Source organism: Calonectris borealis, chromosome 2 (genome assembly GCF_964195595.1).
Source record: "Calonectris borealis chromosome 2, bCalBor7.hap1.2, whole genome shotgun sequence".
NCBI classification, from domain to species: Eukaryota; Metazoa; Chordata; class Aves; order Procellariiformes; family Procellariidae; genus Calonectris; species Calonectris borealis.
This window is the reverse complement of record NC_134313.1, coordinates 55236985-55259226: the sequence shown is the minus strand read 5'-3', so window position 1 is coordinate 55259226 and position 22242 is coordinate 55236985. Positions and strand designations below refer to the sequence as shown.

The window sequence follows — 22242 nt, the reverse complement described above, 5'->3', positions numbered from 1 at the left end:
TGCCGGATCCCAGGCAGGTTTCAAATGGCTGCCAAGCTGCCCATGTAGCACATTTACTAGGTGAGCAGGAGAAATCCAAGCAAAGCAAAGAGATCACCAGCCTCCCAGATGTTGCAGAGAATTAGGTTGCAACACCTTCCTTGGCCAGCGAAGTTAATACTGGCACTAAGTAGGGCTGGACCTGCTCTACTGAAGAAACTCTAAGAGAAACTGTTTTCAGAATAAGAGGTAGCTATGCAGCAGCAAAGTGATTGTGACTTAAAAGCTTTAAATACCAAATAGTTTGCAAATGCACTTTGGAAATAGATCTCCATTTAATTGTGCTACCGGGAAAGGAGAGAAAAAAGAAAGGAAAAGCTGCAAAGCCAGTTATGTGGCAGGATTTTAATGTTTGCAAATTTGACTTAGATGACTGGAGGTTGAAAGACATTTCCAGCGCTTTATTCTCTGGTCAGTCTGGCACATATTTGGCTTCTACGTCATATCTCCTTGTTGCCTTCCACCTCCATGGGCAGACTGCAAAGGCAGAGATCACAGTGTGGAAAAGGCAGGGAGAGGATAATCCCCGTGTGCCTGGACCCTACCGGAGCCGTTCCCTGAGACTGTATTCAGATTTGGCAGCCCTGCTCCAGTTGTGACAATGTTGAATGAATCTTTAGTTCCCCATGAACTCTAAGTCCTCCGTAAAAAGCTGGCTGTTAATTAAGCGTACACGCAGCTCACCGAGCGAGTGCTGTTCACAAACTCCCTGAATACTGCATCTTGAACAGTAACGCCCTAACGTACAGTCTTTCTTTCTTGAAGTATTTTGGGATTCTTAAGACGTGTCTTTCCCAGGTAATTGCTTCTCCTAGGTAAAATTATTTGAATTCCAAAATCAGTTTGACATTACAAGCTTGTTTTAAGAACTTGTGCTGAGAAGCAACTGAAACTAAAGATGTGAATTGTACAATTGGTTTCTGTTTGCTCATTACTTCAAAGTTATTTTCAGTGAAATAATATTATGCTTGTATCTGACACTTGGAAAGAAAGACTAAAAAACAAATAAGGCATTGCTGTGTTTGCTAGAGATTGTGAATATCAATATTGCTTTCAGCAGTTTTCACTGATCTATGCAAATAACCGTGTGGTTGATTAGCTAGTCTGAGTTTACTTTCAGAACACTGATCTATTAGATATACACATAATTTGGAGATGCAGTGCTCTGAAAATTAATGTTATTCAGCAATTTTAGTGTGCAGATTCAAATTTTAAAATGCCTATCATTGCCACAGCTCCGTGTTCTCACAGCTTGCAATATCTGTACAGCTCAGCGCTTTCAGTGTTAAATAATGGTCTGTTGTTACTGTTCTGCAACTTCCAGAGTGCTGCGTGCATTGGAGTTATCTGGAGGAGTTCAAACACCAGACTGTAGAGCCAGAAACATGTCACAGTTTTTAAAAAATGCAAACAAAGAATCAAATTATGATTCTGGAGGGGAAACCCCAAATCTGTGAGCATCTATGGATGATGCTCCTGTCTCTCAGCTGTTAGAATAGTCAAGGGCTAGGACAGGTTGCTCAGAGAGGTTGTGCAGTCTCCATCGCTGGAGGTTTTCAGGACCCAACTCAAAAAAGCCTTGGACAATCTCACAGCTGAATCTCACAGCTGACCCTGCTTTGGGCCAGAGGTTTGACAAGAGACCTCTCAGGTCTCTTCCAACCTGAATTATTTTGTCATTCTGCGATTCTCATTGTAGATCCAAATTGCCATTCAGATGTGCTTTACTGTATGTTGATAGTAAACTGATTATTAGAAATTATTAGCTGGACTAGCATTATGGTACCCTGAGATGGAAAACAGTATGCAAATTTCTACAAACATAAGGTTAATTAGAAATAATGGCCAACAGAGAAGATCACAGTAAAAGGATGGGACACTTGTCCTCTGCCTAGTACCAGCAATCTTGTCTTACAAAAATATATGACCAATTTCTGAAGTCCTTCACTCATACATAGGCTTAATTCTTTCCAAGAGAGATTTTGCTCTGCTTAAGATCAGCAATGACTTTCTTGGCAATTGAATATTGTTCCAAGTGCATAAATGCAATCCAATAAAAGTAATAACCACTCTTTTATTTTAACTTCAGACATGCAAACCAATTAGAGTAGCTTAAAAGGCTGGTCTTATAGTGCTGCACGCAATTCAGACTTGTTAGAGAGAAGTGTGATTGAAAACCACTACTGAAGTAGAGCTAGATTTAGAAATTCTGTTGGTGGTGCATTGTTTTAAATAGTAATTCCCTTTGGTGTAAGGAAAATTTAGAAATCAGTGTTTTGTGCAGTCAAGCAATACTAGGATCCTGTGAAGAGCAAAATACTCAGGGGAAATAGAGGAAAAAGAAGAAAATAAAGGAAGAGCACAGAATAACAAGACAAAAAGTTCTATAAAAAAGAAGAAATATGAACCAAAGTCTTCTGATTCTTATGCGGTGGGTAGCATGCAGCAGTGATGGTTACAGACTAGGAAAATTTCCCAGATTCCTATAGTTTGGTAAAGGGAGCAGTACCAGCAAAACGGTGGTGTTTTGCCACAGTCATTGGGTGAGTTTGTTTCCTTGGACTTCAGAAAAGAATGGGAAGTTAATCGCATTCTCAAGATTCATTTTTTTATCTGGTGCTGAGAATGTTTTTGTCTCAGCCTACTAGCAACACTTGACAGTTACTCATCTGTGAGAGCCTCCAGCAGGGTTTCTTCAGCTCATGTTTACTTAGTACTTGAAAAGACAGCGGCTGCAAGAACAGGACCCACAGGCATGGAGAAGTTTTTCCTTTTGCAAACCATTATATTGCAGCTGGGTTTTCTTTCAGATTCCACATGAAATTATTTTCTTTGTCTGCTAGACTGATCTTTGATGGTTTTGAATAAAAGACTTTTTAAAATAAGTCTTTTATTTTAAGTTTCCTTTATATTTGCAGTCTTTCGGCCTCTTTTCAAATATGGCAAGAATAGAATTTTTTATGGGCCAACATTCAGAAATTCTTTATTTAAAAATTCATAAAATGGGTAAAAAAAACCCCAACTGTTCTTTCAAATGGAAAGAGGTCCAATTCAAAACATCTAGGGAATTCCAGTTTAGCTGAGACGGCCATGACAGGTACTACATGGAAAAGTTTTGACATAAGAAAATAAGCACTGATGGAAAATCCAAGCTCATAAATAAAAGTTAAATGAAGCAATATTTAAAATATAAAACAACTGGGAGATGTGAGATACAATATATTAAATCTAAAATGGTGATTCTTTTGAAAGCACATCAGCATGTGGAAGATTTTCGACAAACGGCTTCACACGGGAAGCTTGAATCTTATCTCTCTCCAGCTCCCACAGCTCTGCTGTGATTTATGCAAAGCAACAGAAAAAAAAAAAGAGAGCGAGAGAATGTTTCTCCTTAATGATTTGCATATTCTGAATAAATTTGTATTACACATGCCTGTCAAATTTACAAGCACATATAAAATCTTCGTACAGTTTCCACACAGAGATTGAGCAGTGACAAAGTGTGGAAAAGATTCAAAGTAGTTGGTGTGAAAAAGTACAAAGATTTTTAATAAAAAGATGTTTAGCTCAATTGGACAATGTTTTGTTTTCAGCATTCATTTAAAATGACTGAAGCACTAAACGAAAAATACTGTAGATGAGAAGCTGAGCATGCAGAACGGGCCAGGCTGTACACTCAACAGTGCTACAACCTGTGCTTTGCACAACAAAAGTGGCCCATATGTCACTTGTTTCTGCCATATTATGTCGTATCTCAGCGTTTTAAGACCTTATTCAAGGTTTCAGAAATTGAGCTCCTGGGATGTCATTTACCTGTGTGACAGCATGTAGGATGGTGACTTTATATATATATTTCTGAGACCAAATAAGGCATGCCAAATATCATGGTTTAATGTTTTGTCTCCATTGTAAGGAGAAACATCGGCATGCAGAAAGGTGAAAACTTGGAGATGAAAAGTAAACCATAGTAGAGGTTTTAAGAATAGCACAAGGAGAGAGAGAGAGGGAACAGATGACCAATATGCATCCATATCAAAGTAGCGTGGATGTGCTGTGTATGGGGAGAAGTGGTAGAAAGTATAAACATGTAATCAGACACAGGGACACAATTAAGGCTGTATAAGCACAGCCTTGACTTAATAGCACTTTGTGTTAGGTAAGTAATTTTCTTTTTTGTTGTTTTCATTAGGAGGCAGGGCTTTTTCATTATGTGCAGTTGCGATATGCCTCATCTGGGCTTTAACAGAGCCTTGAGGATCCCAAGTTCTTGCGCTGAAAAAATAATTAACAATTTGTCCACACAGCTATCATCTAGAGATATATCTGGGAGAGCTTTAGACTAACGAGTTCATTTGAGCTAGCAGTACACCTGCAGCAGTGCCGAGATCAGGGCTGACTGAAAAACTCACCCCAAACTGATTAGCTCAGTAAATAGCAGGTGAAAAGGTCCTATGCTGAGCTTCATGTTGCCTGAGCTACATCGTCTCTGATGCTGGATTTAGCTAGTTAAATCTAGCATGGATAAATCTATACTTTGTGATAGCTGTTATCAGGAAAAAAACAGATGTTCTGCTTTTTAAGCTAGCTGCTCGTGTAGGCAGAGGAGGGTATTTTAACAGGTGAAACTCACCCCTGCTTGGCCCTCCCCTGCCCTGTTAAGTTGCTTTTGGTACCTCCTCTTAGTTCCCCCAGCTGCAGTCACAGAGATTTCTCTCTCTGGCAGTGAACCTGCGGTCCCTTTTCCTCGGGAGCCACGGCAGCCGCTGGGGCTTGGGCACATCTGTTGCCCATATGGTGTATGTCTCCCACACCACACCGCTGCAGCTTACATGGTGGAAATAACAAAAAGAGGTCTAAGTGACATATCCAGAAGCAATTATTTTTCACTGGTGGCATATACAAGCACAGTATTTTGGAGGAGCACTTCTGAAATTTAGTGTGGCTGAATGACTTGGAGGAGATGGGTTTGCCAGATTAGGATTCGCATTTTGCCACTGCTGTTGTTTAACCTTACAGCGAGTTACGAGGCTTGCTTTGGGTATAACAACGCTGGGTTGTGAATCCCAGTCATTAGAAACTCTGCTCCCTTCCAGTCGCTGTGGGGGAAGGCTGCTGCCACCTTGCTGGGGTGTCCTGCTGGAGGAGGTTTCAGAGGAAGAGGCGCGGACGTGCTAACAGGACATTGACAGCTGCTGGTAGAAAGCCGGGAACAAGCTACAGCGAGAAAAAGACAGATGGGAACTAGTAACTTTTGACAGCTTATAAAGTAACCAAATCCAAATTGATTTTCAGAGAGTCAGTAAAGGTTGAGCTCTCATCTGTAGGACTAATGTTATACTGGATTCTGAAGTTTTACTATAAACAGCTATTCCAAATCTTTTTTTTTTTGTGATAAAGGACTTTGTTAAGCCACCACAACTTCTCCTATAAGTCATATGAGTTATAAGATCATAATATAACTGATAAATAACAAATATTAAGGTGAAACATCCCCTTGGAAAGGATATTGCAAACCTGTCCACTGTGTGATTTCTTGCATCTTTTCCTGAGCCATCTAGTACTGACCACCAGCAGTCAAGAAACTGGACTGATCTTGCCCTGCAAATTCATACATTCTCCAGTCTTTGAGGCATCTTATTTTAGCTCATGCTGGTCCCTTTTGTTGAGTCTTCAAACTTGAATTTGCTCAGAAACATAGGAAACTTGTCCCACAGCATGGATGGAGAAACAAGAGTACCGGCCCATCAGACAAAAATCAGAATTGATCCATTTCAAAGTTAAATACACTGCTGCCCTCGTGGAATATGACTGCACTGCAGCCTGAAGCCACCAGCTACAGCAGATGTTTTAAGTGACTGGAAAAAACTATTCAAATAATTCGACTAACTGTCTAAACATTTCTAAAAAGTCCTGGTGGGTTTGGCAGTTGTCTCAAAATCATTTGCTGCTGCAACTTATGCTGTTGACGTTTGAGCTACTTCATTTAAAGCTAAATCACACATGGCAAATAATCACCAGAATTATCTGACTTGTGCCTTCACCCATCAGATCCTTCTAATCTCAGTTTCTTTTTTAATTCAGTGTATCTCCTTCTCTTCTTCAAATACTAAGCTCCAGTCTATTTTCCCCTCTTTGTCTTCACCAGGTCTTTTTGCATTACGTCCCCAACTTCTGGAAGAGTTTTTCATTCATAATTGATGTTTTAAATTTGATGTCTCTGTCCTGCAGGGAGTATTGAATAAAACAATCAATTTGTAAATTTCTGATGTAAATTTTCCTTGAAACTTTGTTCAGCTTAATTATTATATTGGAAATAATTTTCAAGTGTGATAGCTAAAACAATTTTTTTTCCTATTAAGACATTGCCACTATCCTTTCCTTTAATGGAAACATTTGATTGATTCAAAAGTATTTCATCAATCAATGTGAGGACAAGGAAAATGAAAGTTGTTATTGCATTGGGTGGTAAATCTGTGTTAGCTATGCCTGAATGATTGTGGTAACGATTATTGTAATTCCTGAGGCAATTGCTTTATATTATTGCAATAGTGGCTTAAATCTGAGTGAGATGGTGTCTACAGTTTTTTTCTTTGTAATGGAATAGTGCAGTTAAACAGACTTTTGAAAGGGGAAGACAGTCAACACAAAGTCATTGTTTAAGGGTCCGGGCTCCCCAGGGACCATGGGGGCTGCCCTGGGGTCCGTCAGGGCAGGGCCTGGCAGCCGCAGCCCGTCCCACCGCCCCAGCCAGGAGCAGGGCAGCCGGGGCACCGGAGCAGCCCCAGCCCCGGTCGTCGGGCACCTCTATTTGGCCAATAGCCTGGTCAAACTACTTAACTCATATTTTTATGTGTATTATCTGCTTCTAAAAGCTGTGTAACTAAATGGCAAGAGCTCAGATATTATACCTCAGTCCAGTTTTCTGGCTTTGGGTTATCTGCGGTTGGAGCGACTCTCTGGTCCTTCAGCAGTCGTGTCTCAAGGCGTTTTGGCCAGCCTTTCCAAGATGCAAAACTAAATAGAGTGAGGATAACAGAAACTATCCATTGTTATTGGAATAAAGATTTTGAAGGATCTGTGGTGTTTAGGAAAGACTGACAGGTACAGTATGGGACAACATTTAACAACCATCTGTTTTGGTATGTCATTTAAAATGACAGGAGATACTATGGATTGAAAAACAACGTAAGTGCCAAAGGCACTTAAAGAAATGATAAGAATTTTCTGTTGGAATAGCTCTAGGAGTCTGCTGTAGACTCTCAGGGTGAGGTTTTAATATGAACAGAAATCTCTAAAAGGTTATGAAGGAAAATAAATGCTGCCAGCAACGGAGTTGTTAGGGGACACTTCCAGTTCCCAGAGAGACACTGCAGAATAAATGTTACTAATAATGGTAAGGCAAATATTTCTGTATAATGAAAATCAATCTAGGTACTAACAGTCAATAGCTTGAAAGGCTTTTGGAAAAATTGTGCTTTAAAACGGGTTTTGAAGAAGAAGTTATCAAAGATTTGGAGGGAAATAGAAATCTGGATGGAATGTGCTCAGTAAGAATAAATCATGTAACCCACCTAGAGCAAGAAGAACAAAATAAAGAAGAACAGATCAAGTAACCTATTTTTTAAAATAACATGATAAATCATTTTCCATACAATAGAAATGCAACTGATTGAGTCCATCTGGATTTGATACCCTGCCACCTGGGAAACTGTTAGTTAAAATGGAGAATTTACACAAAAGGTGTAGGGTAGACAAGCCCTACACTAGCCCAATGGCTAGATGAGCAATACCAGATTTTGTTGAGAGGGGAAGAATCGGGGGAGAGATTTTAGTAGCAAAAGAATAGTCTTGGGACCAATATTTAATGTTTTTGCTGGTGATCTTATTATAAAAAAATAGGAAGGTGCTAATGTAATTTACTGACTACATAACATTGAGGGGCATCTGCCCTCCAAAGAAGGATTAGAATATTACATAGGAGTAAGGCTTAGAGATGAAATTCAGTAGTACAAAGTGTAAGGTCATAAGATGTAAGATGTCAGTAGATTGCCTCAGCTGGAAGTGACAGAGGACTAAAGAGATCTGAAGACATTAATCAGTCAGTATGACCGTGAGCCGCCCATGTAACGTATGTGCGAAAAAGGCCAATGCAATTCTAAAGTTTATCAGTTGAGGTTTTTTTCCAGCAGAGGCGGAAATGTGTCACAGTATGAGAGTAATGGTTTCTAATGAAACTTTTTCTGGAGTACTGTGTATGATTCAGGCCACCCATGGTGTAGAAAGACAGCTTCAAGCAGGACCAGGTACAGGCGGGCTTTGCTAAATTTATGAAAAAAAAAAGATTTTCCATCATTGCCTGTCAGCAGGCAGGAGGAAGGAGCGCAGACTGGTCTCTCCTGTGCACGCATTGGCAGTGAGGAAACCGGGACCAGAGGTGGAGCCGTGCAGTGGTCCTGACCGCAGACCTCTGTACATGGAGAAGTCAGTGATCCGCACAGCGATTAACCAGAGCATGACCAGGCCTGTGCTGTGCTGTGCCAGCCTGTGCCAGGCTGTGCTGCAGTACGGCGTGGCCTTCAGGCTGTGTTCTGCTGCAGAATAAACTTTGCCGGCTAATTGCACAGAGGAGCCTGCAGGCAGCTCCCACTCAGTACCAGCGATTACACCACCTGCGTGGCCTTGCCTGTATCCAACAGTGCAGCGAGAAGTTCTCGTGTGAACATCCTTTCTGTTTGACAGTAGAAATGATAAATAGAGTTGTTTTCTTGCAAGAGAATCCTACAGTAGCTTGAATGACTGAAATGGGGGATCCTCTTCTCCTGACAGGGTCTGCATGGTGTGCTGCACATGGGTTGGAGCCCTGTTAGATGCTACACCGCTTGGGGTTCCTAGCATATAAGGGGATGTAAGATTATCTACACTATTTTCTTCTTACAGTATTAGTTCAAATACATAACATTTTGACTGATGCCTTACAGAGTCTGAATGCCTTTCTTACTGGGATCATAATGGCCGAGCACCTCCCAATGCAAAACAAGCAGTAACGTTCAGCACTCCTAATGAAAAATTGCATCAGTGTTGGTTCACTTCATACCTAATTAATTTCCCCCTGCTTTTGCATGCTATTGAGGCCAAACTCTCAAGCTGCAGTAGGCTGCTCTTAGTCCCTTTTGTTACAAGTTTGACTCCATGTGAAATACATGAACTGAGAGTGACGCAGAGAATCAACAGAAACAGAGATTGACTTTACCTGGAGATTAAGACCTTCTCATGGTGAAGGTAAGGGAACACAGATCTCCCTTGTCTTCAGTGGGTTATGAAGACAGCTAGTTAGGGTATAACGGAGAATAGCACATCTTCCCAAAGTGATTTTTTTCTGGAGAAAAATGTCTTTTTTTGGGAATCCATTCAGAAAATTGGACCCAAGATTGAAACTAAATTCTGGAAGGCAAGACACATACTCAAAAACTCTGTCCTCCAAAAAATGTTTTGCTAGTTTGATTTAGGACTCTACTCTAATGAAACAGATGGACTTAGATGCTGTGGAATTGACCCACAGCTACAGGATGCTGTAGCTCTCAAAACTTCAACGAACAAATAGTCTAGAAAGCTATTTATTCCACTGTGTAAGGTTCTAAAGTCATCTTCCAGCTTTCCCATTCAGAAAAACAAACTGCTCTCTGGCACTATGTAATTCTAATTAGACAGAACTAACATTTCTAAAGACTCTGTCTCCCAGGACGGATGTGACTAAATGGATATACAGTGCTGCAGGGATTCTGAGACTTACAGAGCTCCAAGTGGTTTGAAACATGCACTCTGATATTCAAATAGGAGTTAAGTGGTTTAAAATTAGCTGTGGATATTATCTCATTTTAAAGCCAGATAGAAGTGTGTAAACTTAAGTGCTAAAATGATTAAAGAACCCAAAAGATTTTGCTGTCACACTCTATCTCCATTTTATTTACAGAATAAACAGAGTCAGCACAGAATTTGAAAGCTGTATTGGACTTGGTAGTGCCATTATACCCAGAAAAACACTGAAAAAGGTTGTTTAGATTTTTATATCCCACTTGTGATCTATACAAATTGTATTGCAATGAGAGCAGAGAAACAAGATGTTTAATTGTTTTCATTTCTCTACATCTCTCTCTGAAATTTTCAAAAGCAATTTGCATGTCATTAAGCCTTTTAATATGCCAGTGCAAATGACCCACAGGGAAGGAGTGAATCAGGAGTCTGTAAGAGGATCCAGGAGTCCATCCACTGAGGGCCCTACCTTCTCTAATTAAAAATGTATATTATAGTCCAGATTCTCTCGCTCAGTGGCACTCCCATTGGCACAGAATTGGGGGGAAGAAAAGGTTATATTAGGGTTCCCATTTTTCATTCTGCCTGTTGCAGGTTTGGCCAGTTTCCTGAGCCAAGATACAATTTCTATGACTGTACAACATTTTGTTGGCCATACTTTCTGTGCTCAGGAGCTAAGACCAAATGCCCATACATTAATGTAGCTGAGCAGCTCCCCTTGTGAGAGATCATAGAATCATAGAATGATAGAATAGTTTGGGTTGGAAGGGACCTTTAAAGGTCATCTAGTCCAACCCCACCCTGCAATGAGCAAGGACTTCAACTAGATCAGGTTGCTCAGAGCCCTGTCCAACCTGACCTTGAATGTTCCCAGGGATGGGGCATCTACAACCTCCCTGGGCAACCTGTTCCAGTCTCTCACCACCCTCATCGTAAAAAATTTCTTTCTTATATCTAGTCTGAATCTACCCTCCTTTAGTTTAAAACCATCACGCTTTGTCCTTTCGCTACAGGCCCTACTAAAGAGTCTGTCCCCACCTTTCTTATAAGCCCCCTTTAAGCATTGAAAGGCCGCAATAAGATCTCCCCGGAGCCTTCTCTTCTCCAGGCTGAACAACCCCAACTCTCTCAGCCTTTCCTCATAGGAGAGGTGTTCCATCCCCCTGATCACTTCTGTGGCCCTCCTCTGGACCCGCTCCAACAGGTCCATGTCTTTCCTGTGCTGAGGACTCCAGAGCTGGACGCAGGACTCCAGGTGGGGTCTCACCAGAGCAGAATAGAGGGGGAGAATCACCTCCCTTGACCTGCTGGCCACGCTTCTTTTGATGCAGCCCAGGACACAGTTGGCCTTCTGGGCTGCATCAAATGTAACACCTTGTCAACAGAACAAAGAAAGTACATTTTTATTGAATTTTAATACATTGTATGGCTTTATAGAATTTTGCTGCTAACTACTTCTCTAGGTTGTCTGTCATTAAGCTGAAATGTCTGCATTACATGCACTGTGGCTTGGCATCAAAAAAAAAAAAAAGAAGAAACAGACCCATAAAACATTCATATTCTTGTACCATGGCAAAAGTCAATGCAGGGACTGGTTCCTACTTTCTGGTTCATGACAAAAACTATTTCTTTTCCTCTCCTAAATCTGATTTAACTAAGAAAAAAAACCTAGAAATAATTTTGAATTGGAATGCTGATTTTAAAGTGAATTTAGTGAAGATACTTAAAAGGGAGAGCTCTCAGTTTGAAGCTGCTGTCATCGTGTCTTTGCACAGAGATAGCACAGGGTATCGGTATCTGTCTCTGTCTCTCTTCCTCTTCGATGCTATATTTATCACCCCCCTGGCCATAAAAGGTCTGGACTGGGGCTCTGACATTCCACTGGCTGCAGGCATTATTTTTGTTCTGGACCTTGAAGTCCAGCCCTTACCCCTCGTCCTGACTACCTCTTTCTTTGCAGGCTTCATCGTTGCTGTATTTTTCTGCTATTCATCCACTTGATAGTTATTCCATTTGCTGCCATTCATTTGGGCCCTGGTAAGTGTTCCTTTATGACAGAAGATTTTATGTGTTCAAATATTTTTAATCTGAATCTGTAATGCTAAGTTGATAGTAGCTCCCTTTATTCTTCTCAGCTCAGCAGTTATTTGAGGGACTTGTGGACATGAACTGAAGACATCCGAGGGTTCAGCTGTGAAACAAAGCAAAGTAGTGCAAGAGTTCACTTATTATCAACTCAACTATCCTTGCATATTGTCACAGTACTCTCAAATGAAGCATGGGTTACTGAGATACAGGAGGAATTTGTCATGTAACCTCCTTTGGGGTTAGAGAATGTGTAAATAATCTGAATATTTTCTAGTTGCATAGCGTGTCCTGTGATTTGTAAAGCCATTGAGCTGAAGGAAATGTTATAATTTTTTCTCCTGCTTGTAAGTGTTTCTGTTTTTTATGTATCTCACTGTTTTCACTGATTGATGAGGTAAATCTTTAAAGAATTACACAGATTGGTAAACAGTGCAAGAGGTAATGCCAATAAAATCACTTCCTTTAATGTGTAGCCATGACCTATGAACAAGTACAGAACTGTCTGTCTGCTCAGTAGTCTTTTTGAAAATTCAGTTCAACAGCTGCTAACATACAGCTGCAAACCCTGCATATTCATCTAACTATGGCCACTAATATTTTTAGGCCAAGCACTGCAGTTATGAAATCCTACACAGATCTTGAGAGGGAGTGTTGCCCTCATGCTAAAGGGGGCGGACCAGTGGACACAAACTAAGTAGGTGCAGGTAGCATGGATTTTATAAAACTTCAGAGATAGGAGTCAACCTGATAATCAGACAGTGCTCCAAATAGGAGCAAAATCCTTAGAAGGTTCAGAGTTTCTTGTCATCTCCAATAGCGTCAATGTCTGATCAGACTAGTGTAACTAACCGATCCTGACCTGTGAGCAATGCTTGACGTTTCAGAGGAAATATAAAACAAGACTCATAGTGTGACAAAATACCTGTAAAAGGAGTTTCCTCTTATATGACGTGAGTAAGAGTTGGCCTTTGAACCAGGAGAGCTGATTTCGTGCTCAGCTCCTGCCTTACTGCCTTAGTTCTTACTCTTATCATAGACTCCTCCTCTTTCTCCTGAGGACAGTGAGGTCCAGACCTTTTATGTTTGGAAGAAAAAGATTGCATTTGTACATTTTAAATACTCTGACTTTAAGTCTGCTGCTTGTTCTTTTGCTCTGATAAGATGTAAGTGAAATGCCTCATTTAACTTCTCCTTGATGGACAACACATGCAGTTCTTTATACTTTTGGATCACCTTCCTTCCTTTGAAGCCTGGAAGGTTGTGGGAATCCCTGAGCGAAGGACTGAATGGCTGTTAGCATTGTGGCTGATGTATCCCTGACGAAGCCGGCCAACGCTGCAAATAAAGCTGATGAAGACAAAGGGAGACAACTGGAGTACTCTACAGAAGGAAAACAGGATGTTCTCACCTCCTTTCCCTTTCAGTGTGCAAGACAATACTCATCTGTACGCCTTAACTTTGCTCAGTAGAGATCACAATGGCTTGCAAACCCTAAACCTAGCTCTGCGGAGCTGGGAGAGAAAGCAATGAAGAAAAATGGAGAAAAAATCTTCTGAAACTAGGGAAATTAAGAGGAACTACATACTACCGGAAGCTAACAAAGTGAAATAAATAACAACACAAAATATTGATAGGTATTAGAAACAAGGATACTAGACAGAATAATTGCGTTCTTTATACTGTCCTGGTTTCGGCTGGGCTAGAGTTAATTTTCTTCCTAGTTGCCGACTGGTGTTAAACCACGACAAGACTTACATGAAAAAACAGTCAGCAGGAGAAATAAGGAAATTAAAAAGGAACATCAGTTTTTGCCATAGAGAACAATGGGCTAAAACTCTTTCCCATTCCTCCCCCTTCCTCAGGTAAAAATAAAGTAAATTTTTACTTTACTGTTACTTTGAAGTAACAGTTTCACTGTGGTCAGGATATCAGCAATTTCTTTTACATACTTAAAGACTTCTGAATGACTTTCTTACTTGTTGACTTTCTGCAAACAAGCGATCTGTTCTGTTATCACACAAAGAGCCCTGAAATATACGAAAGATGAAACGTTGTTTTTTTTTTTTTTCATAATTTGCCTTAGTCAGGGTGAGTACCTGAGCAGTTACCAAAGAGAATAGTTTGCAATTTGTTGACTCGCTATCAGAACCAAATACTAGAGAAAAAGCCAAGGAAGCGTAAAGACCAGGGAAAAAAAATCTTGATTTTCATGAAATCATGATTACACTCCAGCTCTGTAAGTGTATTTTTGTCAAAACATCAGATCATTGTTCATTAACATGAACAAAACCAGAAGCAGAACAAGTCTCCTATTGTTGTAACTGATACTAAAAAAAACAATAACAAACACCTCTCACCATTGCTTTTGGATCTTCTTTAAATTCTTCTAAACATTTCCACACTGTAGCTCATTTCTATTCATAATCTTGTACCTTTTCAGGGACAATCCTAGCCATGTTGTAAGCCTAATCACCAGTGATAAGAGAAAGAAAGGTTATCTGGGGATCAGTAGAGGCATGCTTGCATGTCAAAGAAGAAAATGTCAGTTTTAACAACAGCAAAATAAACCAATAACAAATTAAAGATTGAATTGCCAGCTTAAAAAAAACTAAAATAAATCCTTTCTGCACTAAACTCTCATCCCATTTTGAGAGAGGAACTACCTCTCACCTGATCAAATTTCCTACTACGAGCGACTGCAAGACAATCTACTGATGACTGTGCAAAGTAAAACTCAGATGGGGCTATCGTCCTGAGGAATTTTCTTGACTATCTTGAAGATGACATTCTAGGTTAAAAAAAAGGGTCATTTGGAGTGAGGAGCATGATATTATTTTGCTCATTGCATACAGACTGTGTCCCTGATTAAACTGTAGATGTATGATATGCTATTTTAAACGGATCTCTGGTATCACATACAAAATAATCAATGTAATGCATGTTTACAGAAAAAGTGACATCCTTCTCAAACTTGAAGTTTTTAATTCACTGTTATAATATTAAACGGAATATTACATTCAATCTGAAAATTGGATTACAAAAATGAATGAAATGCTCATATGTTTTTATTTCAGCTTATATAGCCTTGTTGGAATTGCTCATGCCTTTTTAAATAATTTATTACTTTATTCTCTCTTTTGTAATTTAACAAAAACATTTACACTATCTCTGAAGAAGCTGAGCACATAAAATGTCTTTAGTTTGCAGTAATGTTGAGAAGTTGAGCATGTAAAACTTGAATTGTTTGCAGTTCCAGGGAGACCAACTACTAATGAACAGACACAATAGTGCAAGGTTTTCTGATCATGATGAATGACATAGAGCGTCTTGAAACTTAAATACTAGCCTACCTTAAAGTCTAAAACACATCATAAAAGGATAACCCTAAATTCATTGCATTTGATTTTTGAAGTTTTAAGTTCTGTGTTAGTTTGTATTAAGTTGTGTATTATTTGCTAACTCAGAAGTTTCTTTGATAACAGTCCTTATGTTTGATCTGTTCTTTTTCAGACACTGTCCCATTTATTTACACTCAGAAACGTGCAGTAAAAAACAAAATTAGAAGACACCCATGATGTCTTTACCTTTCTACCAAAGACACCATGAGCACTATGACCGTGCGTACCGCCATAAAGCACTGCAGTCCACTGTAAGCCAGTACCAAAAGGAAACAAAGAGCAAATCTGCTGTCTATGCTCAAGGATCTACAGCTTACGCTAGGGGCTCTGCAGGCTATCGCCATGCATCTGCAGCAGACTTCAGCCTTGACTCTTCAGCAGCATATAGTCATGGCTCTTCAGCCTATGACCTTGAGTCTGCAGCCTACAGCTATGGATCTACAGCCTATGATCACTCTGCTGCACAAAGTAAAAGATCTGCTGCCTACAGTCTTGACTCTGAATCCCTCAGCAAGAGCTCAGCAGCCTACAGCCATGGATCTGAATCCATCAACAAGCTGGCTGCAGCCTACAGGCTGGGATCTGAAGCCTACAGTCTTGGGTAAGTAAACCCGTCTTTAAAACAATATTCTGAAACAAAAATGTCCAACCACCTCCCATTGAAATCAATGACAAAACTCTCCTCCTCTTCCACAGAAATTATCTCTGTGACTTGGTGTTAATGTATTTTCCAGGCTTGGTGTTTTCCCTTGGCTTTGGCAATGGGAAGGACCGTGGTCAGCTTAGTTTGTTGGACTAATTCATGTGTGATGGTTAGATTGGCATAAGAAGAGCACTGGCAATGCTGATGTGGCTGAATGATGACATATTCACGCTCCAAACTGGTTAGGCATGAGCCACCTTTCCTTCCAAGTTGTTTAGTCATATTAGGACAGCTGAATTTAATATACAGTGTTGAGATAGCTTTTGGTTTGAGGCTGGCTCTTATGTGGCCAGGTTGGAGCAGTAAAAGAACTTAGGGCTGTTCACGCAAGTTTGAGCTGACATGTTCATATATAATTAAATAATTCTTCTTTGGCCTAATGGTTTCACTTTTATGCTGAGTGATTCAAGAAATTGAAATTTTCACACTGTATATTGGTTGAGGCACACTGTTTTCAAAGCAGGAATACTTTCTTTGTGTTCATCTTGCACTAGAAAAGCAGTTATGCTTAGCTGCCACATTTTTTGTTTAATTAAAAAAATAAATATTGCTCAAGCAATTACATTAGCAGAATATTTTAGATATCATAGCCTCACATTATTTGCATGTATCTCAGAGATTTACAGAAATTAGGGGAGTATTAAAGTAAGATTAGAGCAGCTGTTAGCAATAGAGGAAATGATCAACAAATTATAGCCCAAAACATCTACTCGCTGTTACATTAATATAAAATTTAGAGTATTATTAGCAGAACTGATCAAGACTTGTCCTTCAGAAAATTTAAATTTTGAAAACTGAATATCCTCTAAGGATGGTGGATAAAGATGGAATTTCAGCCAAAATCACTGAGGGAAAGACTACCTGTACCGCAATACCTTGTAATTACAGCCTTCATTTGGCTCTCAGGAAGTTCAGGGTCAAGTCTCTATTTGCCAGGGTCTGTTCAGGAATTCGAACCTCAGGCTGTTGGAGCCCAGATGAATGACTTGACTACTTGACTGTCTTGGGCTGGGTAATATCCAGTCTTTGCTGTCGAAACAATTTCACTTGTGCAAATAATTAACCACTGAGCGGAGCAGTGAGAAGCTCATTTATAATCTGCTGATGAAGGGAAGCAAACTGGAGTTGCTGGGACTGAGGGTTATGTTTCCAGAGATAGTTGGATAGGGGAAGATATCCCAAATTTCTGCAGTGATGCAGCTGTGCCTACATGCTGTTGTTGACGCTAACCCAAAGTCTCCTCCTTCTCATAGAAAATGTTCCCATAAGAAATGGGAATATTACTTGAAGTTGCAAAAAATGATTGTAAAAAAACCTGCTTCCAAGTCCCAGTCACAAACACTTCCGTGACTCTGGTTTGTCAGATGAGTTTCTTCTGAAACCTGTATGTTCTCAGCAAGAAATCCTTTAACGCCAGCAAAGTAATATTAAAGGAAATGGAATTGTTTAATTGGGAGAAAACTTAAAACATTTCCAGGTTTCCTGAGGTTTTGTTTGAGATAATAGCTTTTGTTTTGTAATAGTGTATCTGGTGATACTTCCAAGCTACTCTGTAGTACAGGAGTTGCCAACAGATTGATATACTATCCTGGTAATCAGAGATAAGAATGTCTCCACTGTAACTTCTTTTTTCCTGTGATCCTGTCCTTGTGTTGGAGGTTTGAGAAACTCAGTGCCGCTATGTAAAACTAGGACTTAGGAGATTAGACCCACATGATTTAAAACTCTCTTGCACAAAACTTAATTAATACACGAGAGAATACATTTCTGAATTATAATCTCAATATTTAACCTAATTTTATGGTTAATATGGCCTCTATGTTGGTATTTATTTGTTTTTTGCAGCCCATTTTGCTGCAATTTGCAAGAGATAAAGTAGAACAAATAATGTGACTACACAGTTAAAGTAGTAATTCTTTCCAAGTTTGTACTGTCTTCCCCAGATAGCCCAAAACACTTCAAGGGATAATGTGGAGACAAAAAGTGTTACTAAAATAAATTGGGCAAATCAAAGACTTTCTGTTTTCATCTGTGTGAAAGGAATGGTGTAGCAAAAAAGAAAAAAAGAAAATGAGTCTTTCAATTTTCAAAAAGTAGAAAGGGCCTTGAATTGAAATGCTGTATCTAAATGACCTATAACAGTGGTGGTTGCTTGAAACTTGAATGGACACACGAATCCAAATCCAGATAAAATTCTTCAGCTAACAATTGATTATTGCATATCACTGGATTTTAACATCAAATATACATTTATGTATAATGGCTACAGTTTTGTGAAAAAAACCTGTTAAACCCAAAAGGAAAAGTATACTATTCAAATACTAAGCTTTTATTCAGGTCACTTCTTATTTTTATCTAAAATAGCTTCTGCTAAACTTTACTATACTTGCAAAATTTAAGTCTCATCCTTTTCTGTAGCCGCCATATAGAAGAGAGTGTTCATAAATCAAGAGTATTGACATGCAGTTAGTGCTATGTGAGGAATTTATTACGGTGTTGTGGTTTAAGCCGGCAGACAGCCAAACACCACACAGCCGCTCGCTCACTCCCCACCCTACCCCTCGCCCCACAATAGGATGGGGGAGAGAATCGAAAAAAAAAGTAAAATTCGTAGAATATAAAAAATGAGTGATGCACAATGCAATTGCTCACCGCTCGCTGACCGATGCCCAGCCAGTCCCTGAGTAGCGATCGCCCCTTCCCGGACCACGCCCCCCCCGCCTTATATGCTGAGCATGACATCATATGGTATGGAATACCCCGTTGGCCAGTTGGGTTAGCTGTCCTGGCTGTGCCCCCTCCCAGCTTCTTGTGCACCTGGCAGAGCATGGGAAGCTGAAAAGTCCTTGAGTAGTGTCAACACTACTTAGCAACAACTAAAACGTCAGTGTGTTATCAACGTTCTTCTCATACTAAATCCAAAACACAGCACTATACCAGTTACTAGAAAGAAAATTAACTCTATCCCAGCCGAAACCAGGACATATGGGAAAACAGTGGAGAAGGACTAGGGACTAGGTAACCTGCAAGACCTTGACCTGAACCCAATTCTCTGACGTTGAAGCCTCGCTTGAGTGGAAAACATGCCCAGAGCATGGACATAGACAGCTTGAAGGAGCTGCAGCTTGCTTTTTCATGAGGACAAAATAGTCTCTGTTTGCAAGTGGGCTGTCCTTTCCCCACATTTCAAGTTGTCTTTACACCATGACAGCTTGAAGAAGTAAAAGGAGAGAAATGAAAACTGGCAAAACGAAGAGCAAGTACGGAATCTTGCAGCTTTGCTGGTTACAGTTTGCCAAAGCTACAAAACCCTGGGCTCCTAAAAGAAAGCGAGTTTCACTGTGTAAAGGTTGCCATTTCACACCTAGCCCTCCTACCAGCTTGCGGGGCCGCCTGTAGCCGTACGCTGCTTCTTTGGCCTCCGCAGAGCCAGGAGGTGTGCTGCTTCCCCTGAGGAGCAGGCAGGGTTTGTACAGGCGAGGGGTGGCAGCTCTCTTCCAAAAGCTGTTGTTGTGGCCACCCGTCCTCTTCCCTGTCCCATCCTCAGGGGCCGCCGGCGTGGGCAGGTTGGCTTCTGTGGCAGAACCTTCTTCCCACAGCACTGCTCCATCCTCCGTGTGCTTCTGAGAAGCTTTGAGTCAGGTCTGCAAAGCTGCTTATAGCACTACAGGCCTGTCAAATGGGACTGCTGGATTAAACCCATTTACCTCTTTTTTTGGAAGCTCAGTCATTTGCCTTTGCTCAAACTTTCACTGCTTTTCCATGTGTTATTTTCCTGGCCTCAGCAGCATCAGATAATCCCATTGTGTCACAGACAGGTTATCTGCCACCAAATGGGCCAGAGACTTGCTCAGAGAGAAAACAGAAGTTACTGGTGTGGCTCAGGCATTTGCATATATTTTGCAGTTCAAGCAAAATAGCAAAGAAGACATGGCATAATTCAGGTGAACCCAGCAAACAGAGGAGAGATGCCTTACTAACCTGCAATTAATTAGGCTGCCAAACAATAAGAGTGAATGCTCCTCTGAGCAATATCGTAACCAGGATTGGGACAGGGCTGAGTAAATAATACACTTCAAGAAACATGAGAAGACCATGATCTTGGCACTGCTCATCCTTTGGTTTATTATAGGTGAGGGTTAAGAAGGTGGCTTCCAAACGTCATAGCCAAGCATGGAAATTGTTTTAATGAGACCTGCTGAGTGGAAACAATTCCCCTTTAAAAAAAATTTGTTGTGGAAGCTGTGTTAGGGAACAGCGTGATTATTGCTGGCAATATTGCCTGGGCCTGTGACAACTGTCAGCAACTTAAAATGAATATAGTCACCGGAGAGTACCTCTCATCTTTAGAGGTTGGCTTTAAAGAGCTCTCTTCTGAAAATCCTTTTTTGTTTCTTTCCTGTAACTGGGTTTGCCAATCCACTATCTCCTCTTTACTGTGAGTAAATTCAAACATTGCATATTAGGAAAGAAGCAGCTGCTAGAAAGAGAGCCTGGAAAATGCCTCTTGACTAATGGAGCTCCTCCGGCAGGTACAGCTGGTACATCCATCGTGTATACCAAATGCATCCCTTTCTGCTGTCGGAATAAAGTGAGAGAGAGACGTAACAAAAGCATGCTAAGGACAAGATACATGATTTTCCTGAGGTGTAAAAGGGCTTACAGGTGCCTTTTCATGCAGGGGTGAATAACTAAGGAATAGGGTGTTGTGGTCCACTCCTACAACACATTTCTACATCCACTGGGCGCAGACTCTCTTTGTGCAGGGTGGGAAACCTGTCCCTTCAGGCACAGAAACAAGGGCAATGCCAACACATTGAAGTATATGTCTATCTGAGAATAAGACATCAAAACAAAAACTCTGTTTGTGATTTTCAGAGGCCCTGCACAGTGTTGTTGTCTTTAGTTCCTCTGTTGGGCTAGAGGGAAAAGCTAATAGTGTCCTTCTGTTTTGTACATCTCTACAGGACAATGCCTGTGCCTTTAGCATTTACAGTCACCCAATTCCCAATTCTGTGACTCTACCGAGAAACTAGGAAAATGCTGGCATTGATATTCTAACGTGCTGAAAACCATCAAGAAATGAGGACAGTAGGCTTGGGACACCAACCTTGATAAGGCAGTACAGATAGTATCTGATCTGGTAGCTGGGCATATCAAATGAGGCTGAAAGCTGTTAAAAGGTCATGGTACTGTTCCTCCCTGTGAAACTAGAGAGCACTGATACCCTGTTCCTTCTCCTCTGGGGAGGTTCTGTTCCACATATCAGGTAAAAGGTTGGAACATTTTAAAATAAAGGCCAAGATTTTAGAATCTGGTTCAAGAAAGCAGAGTCCTCTGGGCTACCTAAATAATGGTTGTAGGCAGGGTTTGGTTTTTGTGTTGCACAGGAAGAAATAGTAATAACAAAAAAGGAAAACAGGGAAATAAACCTCATGAGAGAAACAGTGATCAATTTGTTTTCCCATGCAAAGAGCTGCATTTGAATATGCATTTCTACTAGCCTCCATATAGCTTTGCCTGAACGGAAGAGGAAGAATGATAAGAGGATTTGGAAAGGAGAAACATTTTCTGCTGCTTCAAATTTATTCATCTGAGCTCTTGGTTTCTGCAATGCAATTCTAAAAAAGATTTTGGAGTGACTCTGGATACTTCTCTGAAAACACCAGCTGGATGCTCCGATGTGGTCATGAAGCAATTAGAAATTTAGGAACAGCTGTGAGAGAAAGTGAAAATAAACCAGAAAGCATATTGCGTCAGTGTGTTAATCCAAGGTATGCTCGTAGCTGAAATACTAGGTGCAGTTCTGATCATCTCATCTCAAAAAGTACAGTTTGAAACTAGAAAAGGGTCAGATATCAGCAAGGAGGGTAGTGGGAGGCATGGAATACCTTCCGTTGGGAGAAGGTAAGATGCTGGGGCTCTTACCTTGGGAAGGAGGCAAACGTGGGCATGTAACATTAATGTATATAATAGTGAAAGATGTGCAGAGTGAACAAGGAACGATTTTTCACACAGAGCAGCATGTAAGCACAGAAGAGATTATAAAGTGGCAGATTAAAACAGGTTCAAAAGAAAGTGCCATCTTCATATACAAATAAATTGTAAGCTCACTGCTACAGCCAGGATGCCACCTCTGGCTCAGGATGTCCCTAGGCCTTTCCTTGAAACCGGAAGGATTTATCAAGGGAGATATTTCTCTAC

The 22242-nt window shown here is 40.5% G+C and overlaps 1 protein-coding gene across 1 annotated transcript in view; it reads left to right on the top strand.

Moving 5' to 3' along the window:
• The first annotated feature begins 15447 nt into the window (after positions 1 to 15447).
• MYOM1 (myomesin 1) overlaps positions 15448 to 22242 on the top strand; it is a 75339-nt gene continuing 68544 nt past the window's right edge. The window contains exon 1 of the mRNA XM_075142046.1: positions 15448 to 15936. Coding sequence (XP_074998147.1) covers positions 15509 to 15936 — 428 coding nt within the window. The 5' untranslated portion in view covers positions 15448 to 15508. The remainder of the gene's footprint in view (positions 15937 to 22242) is intronic.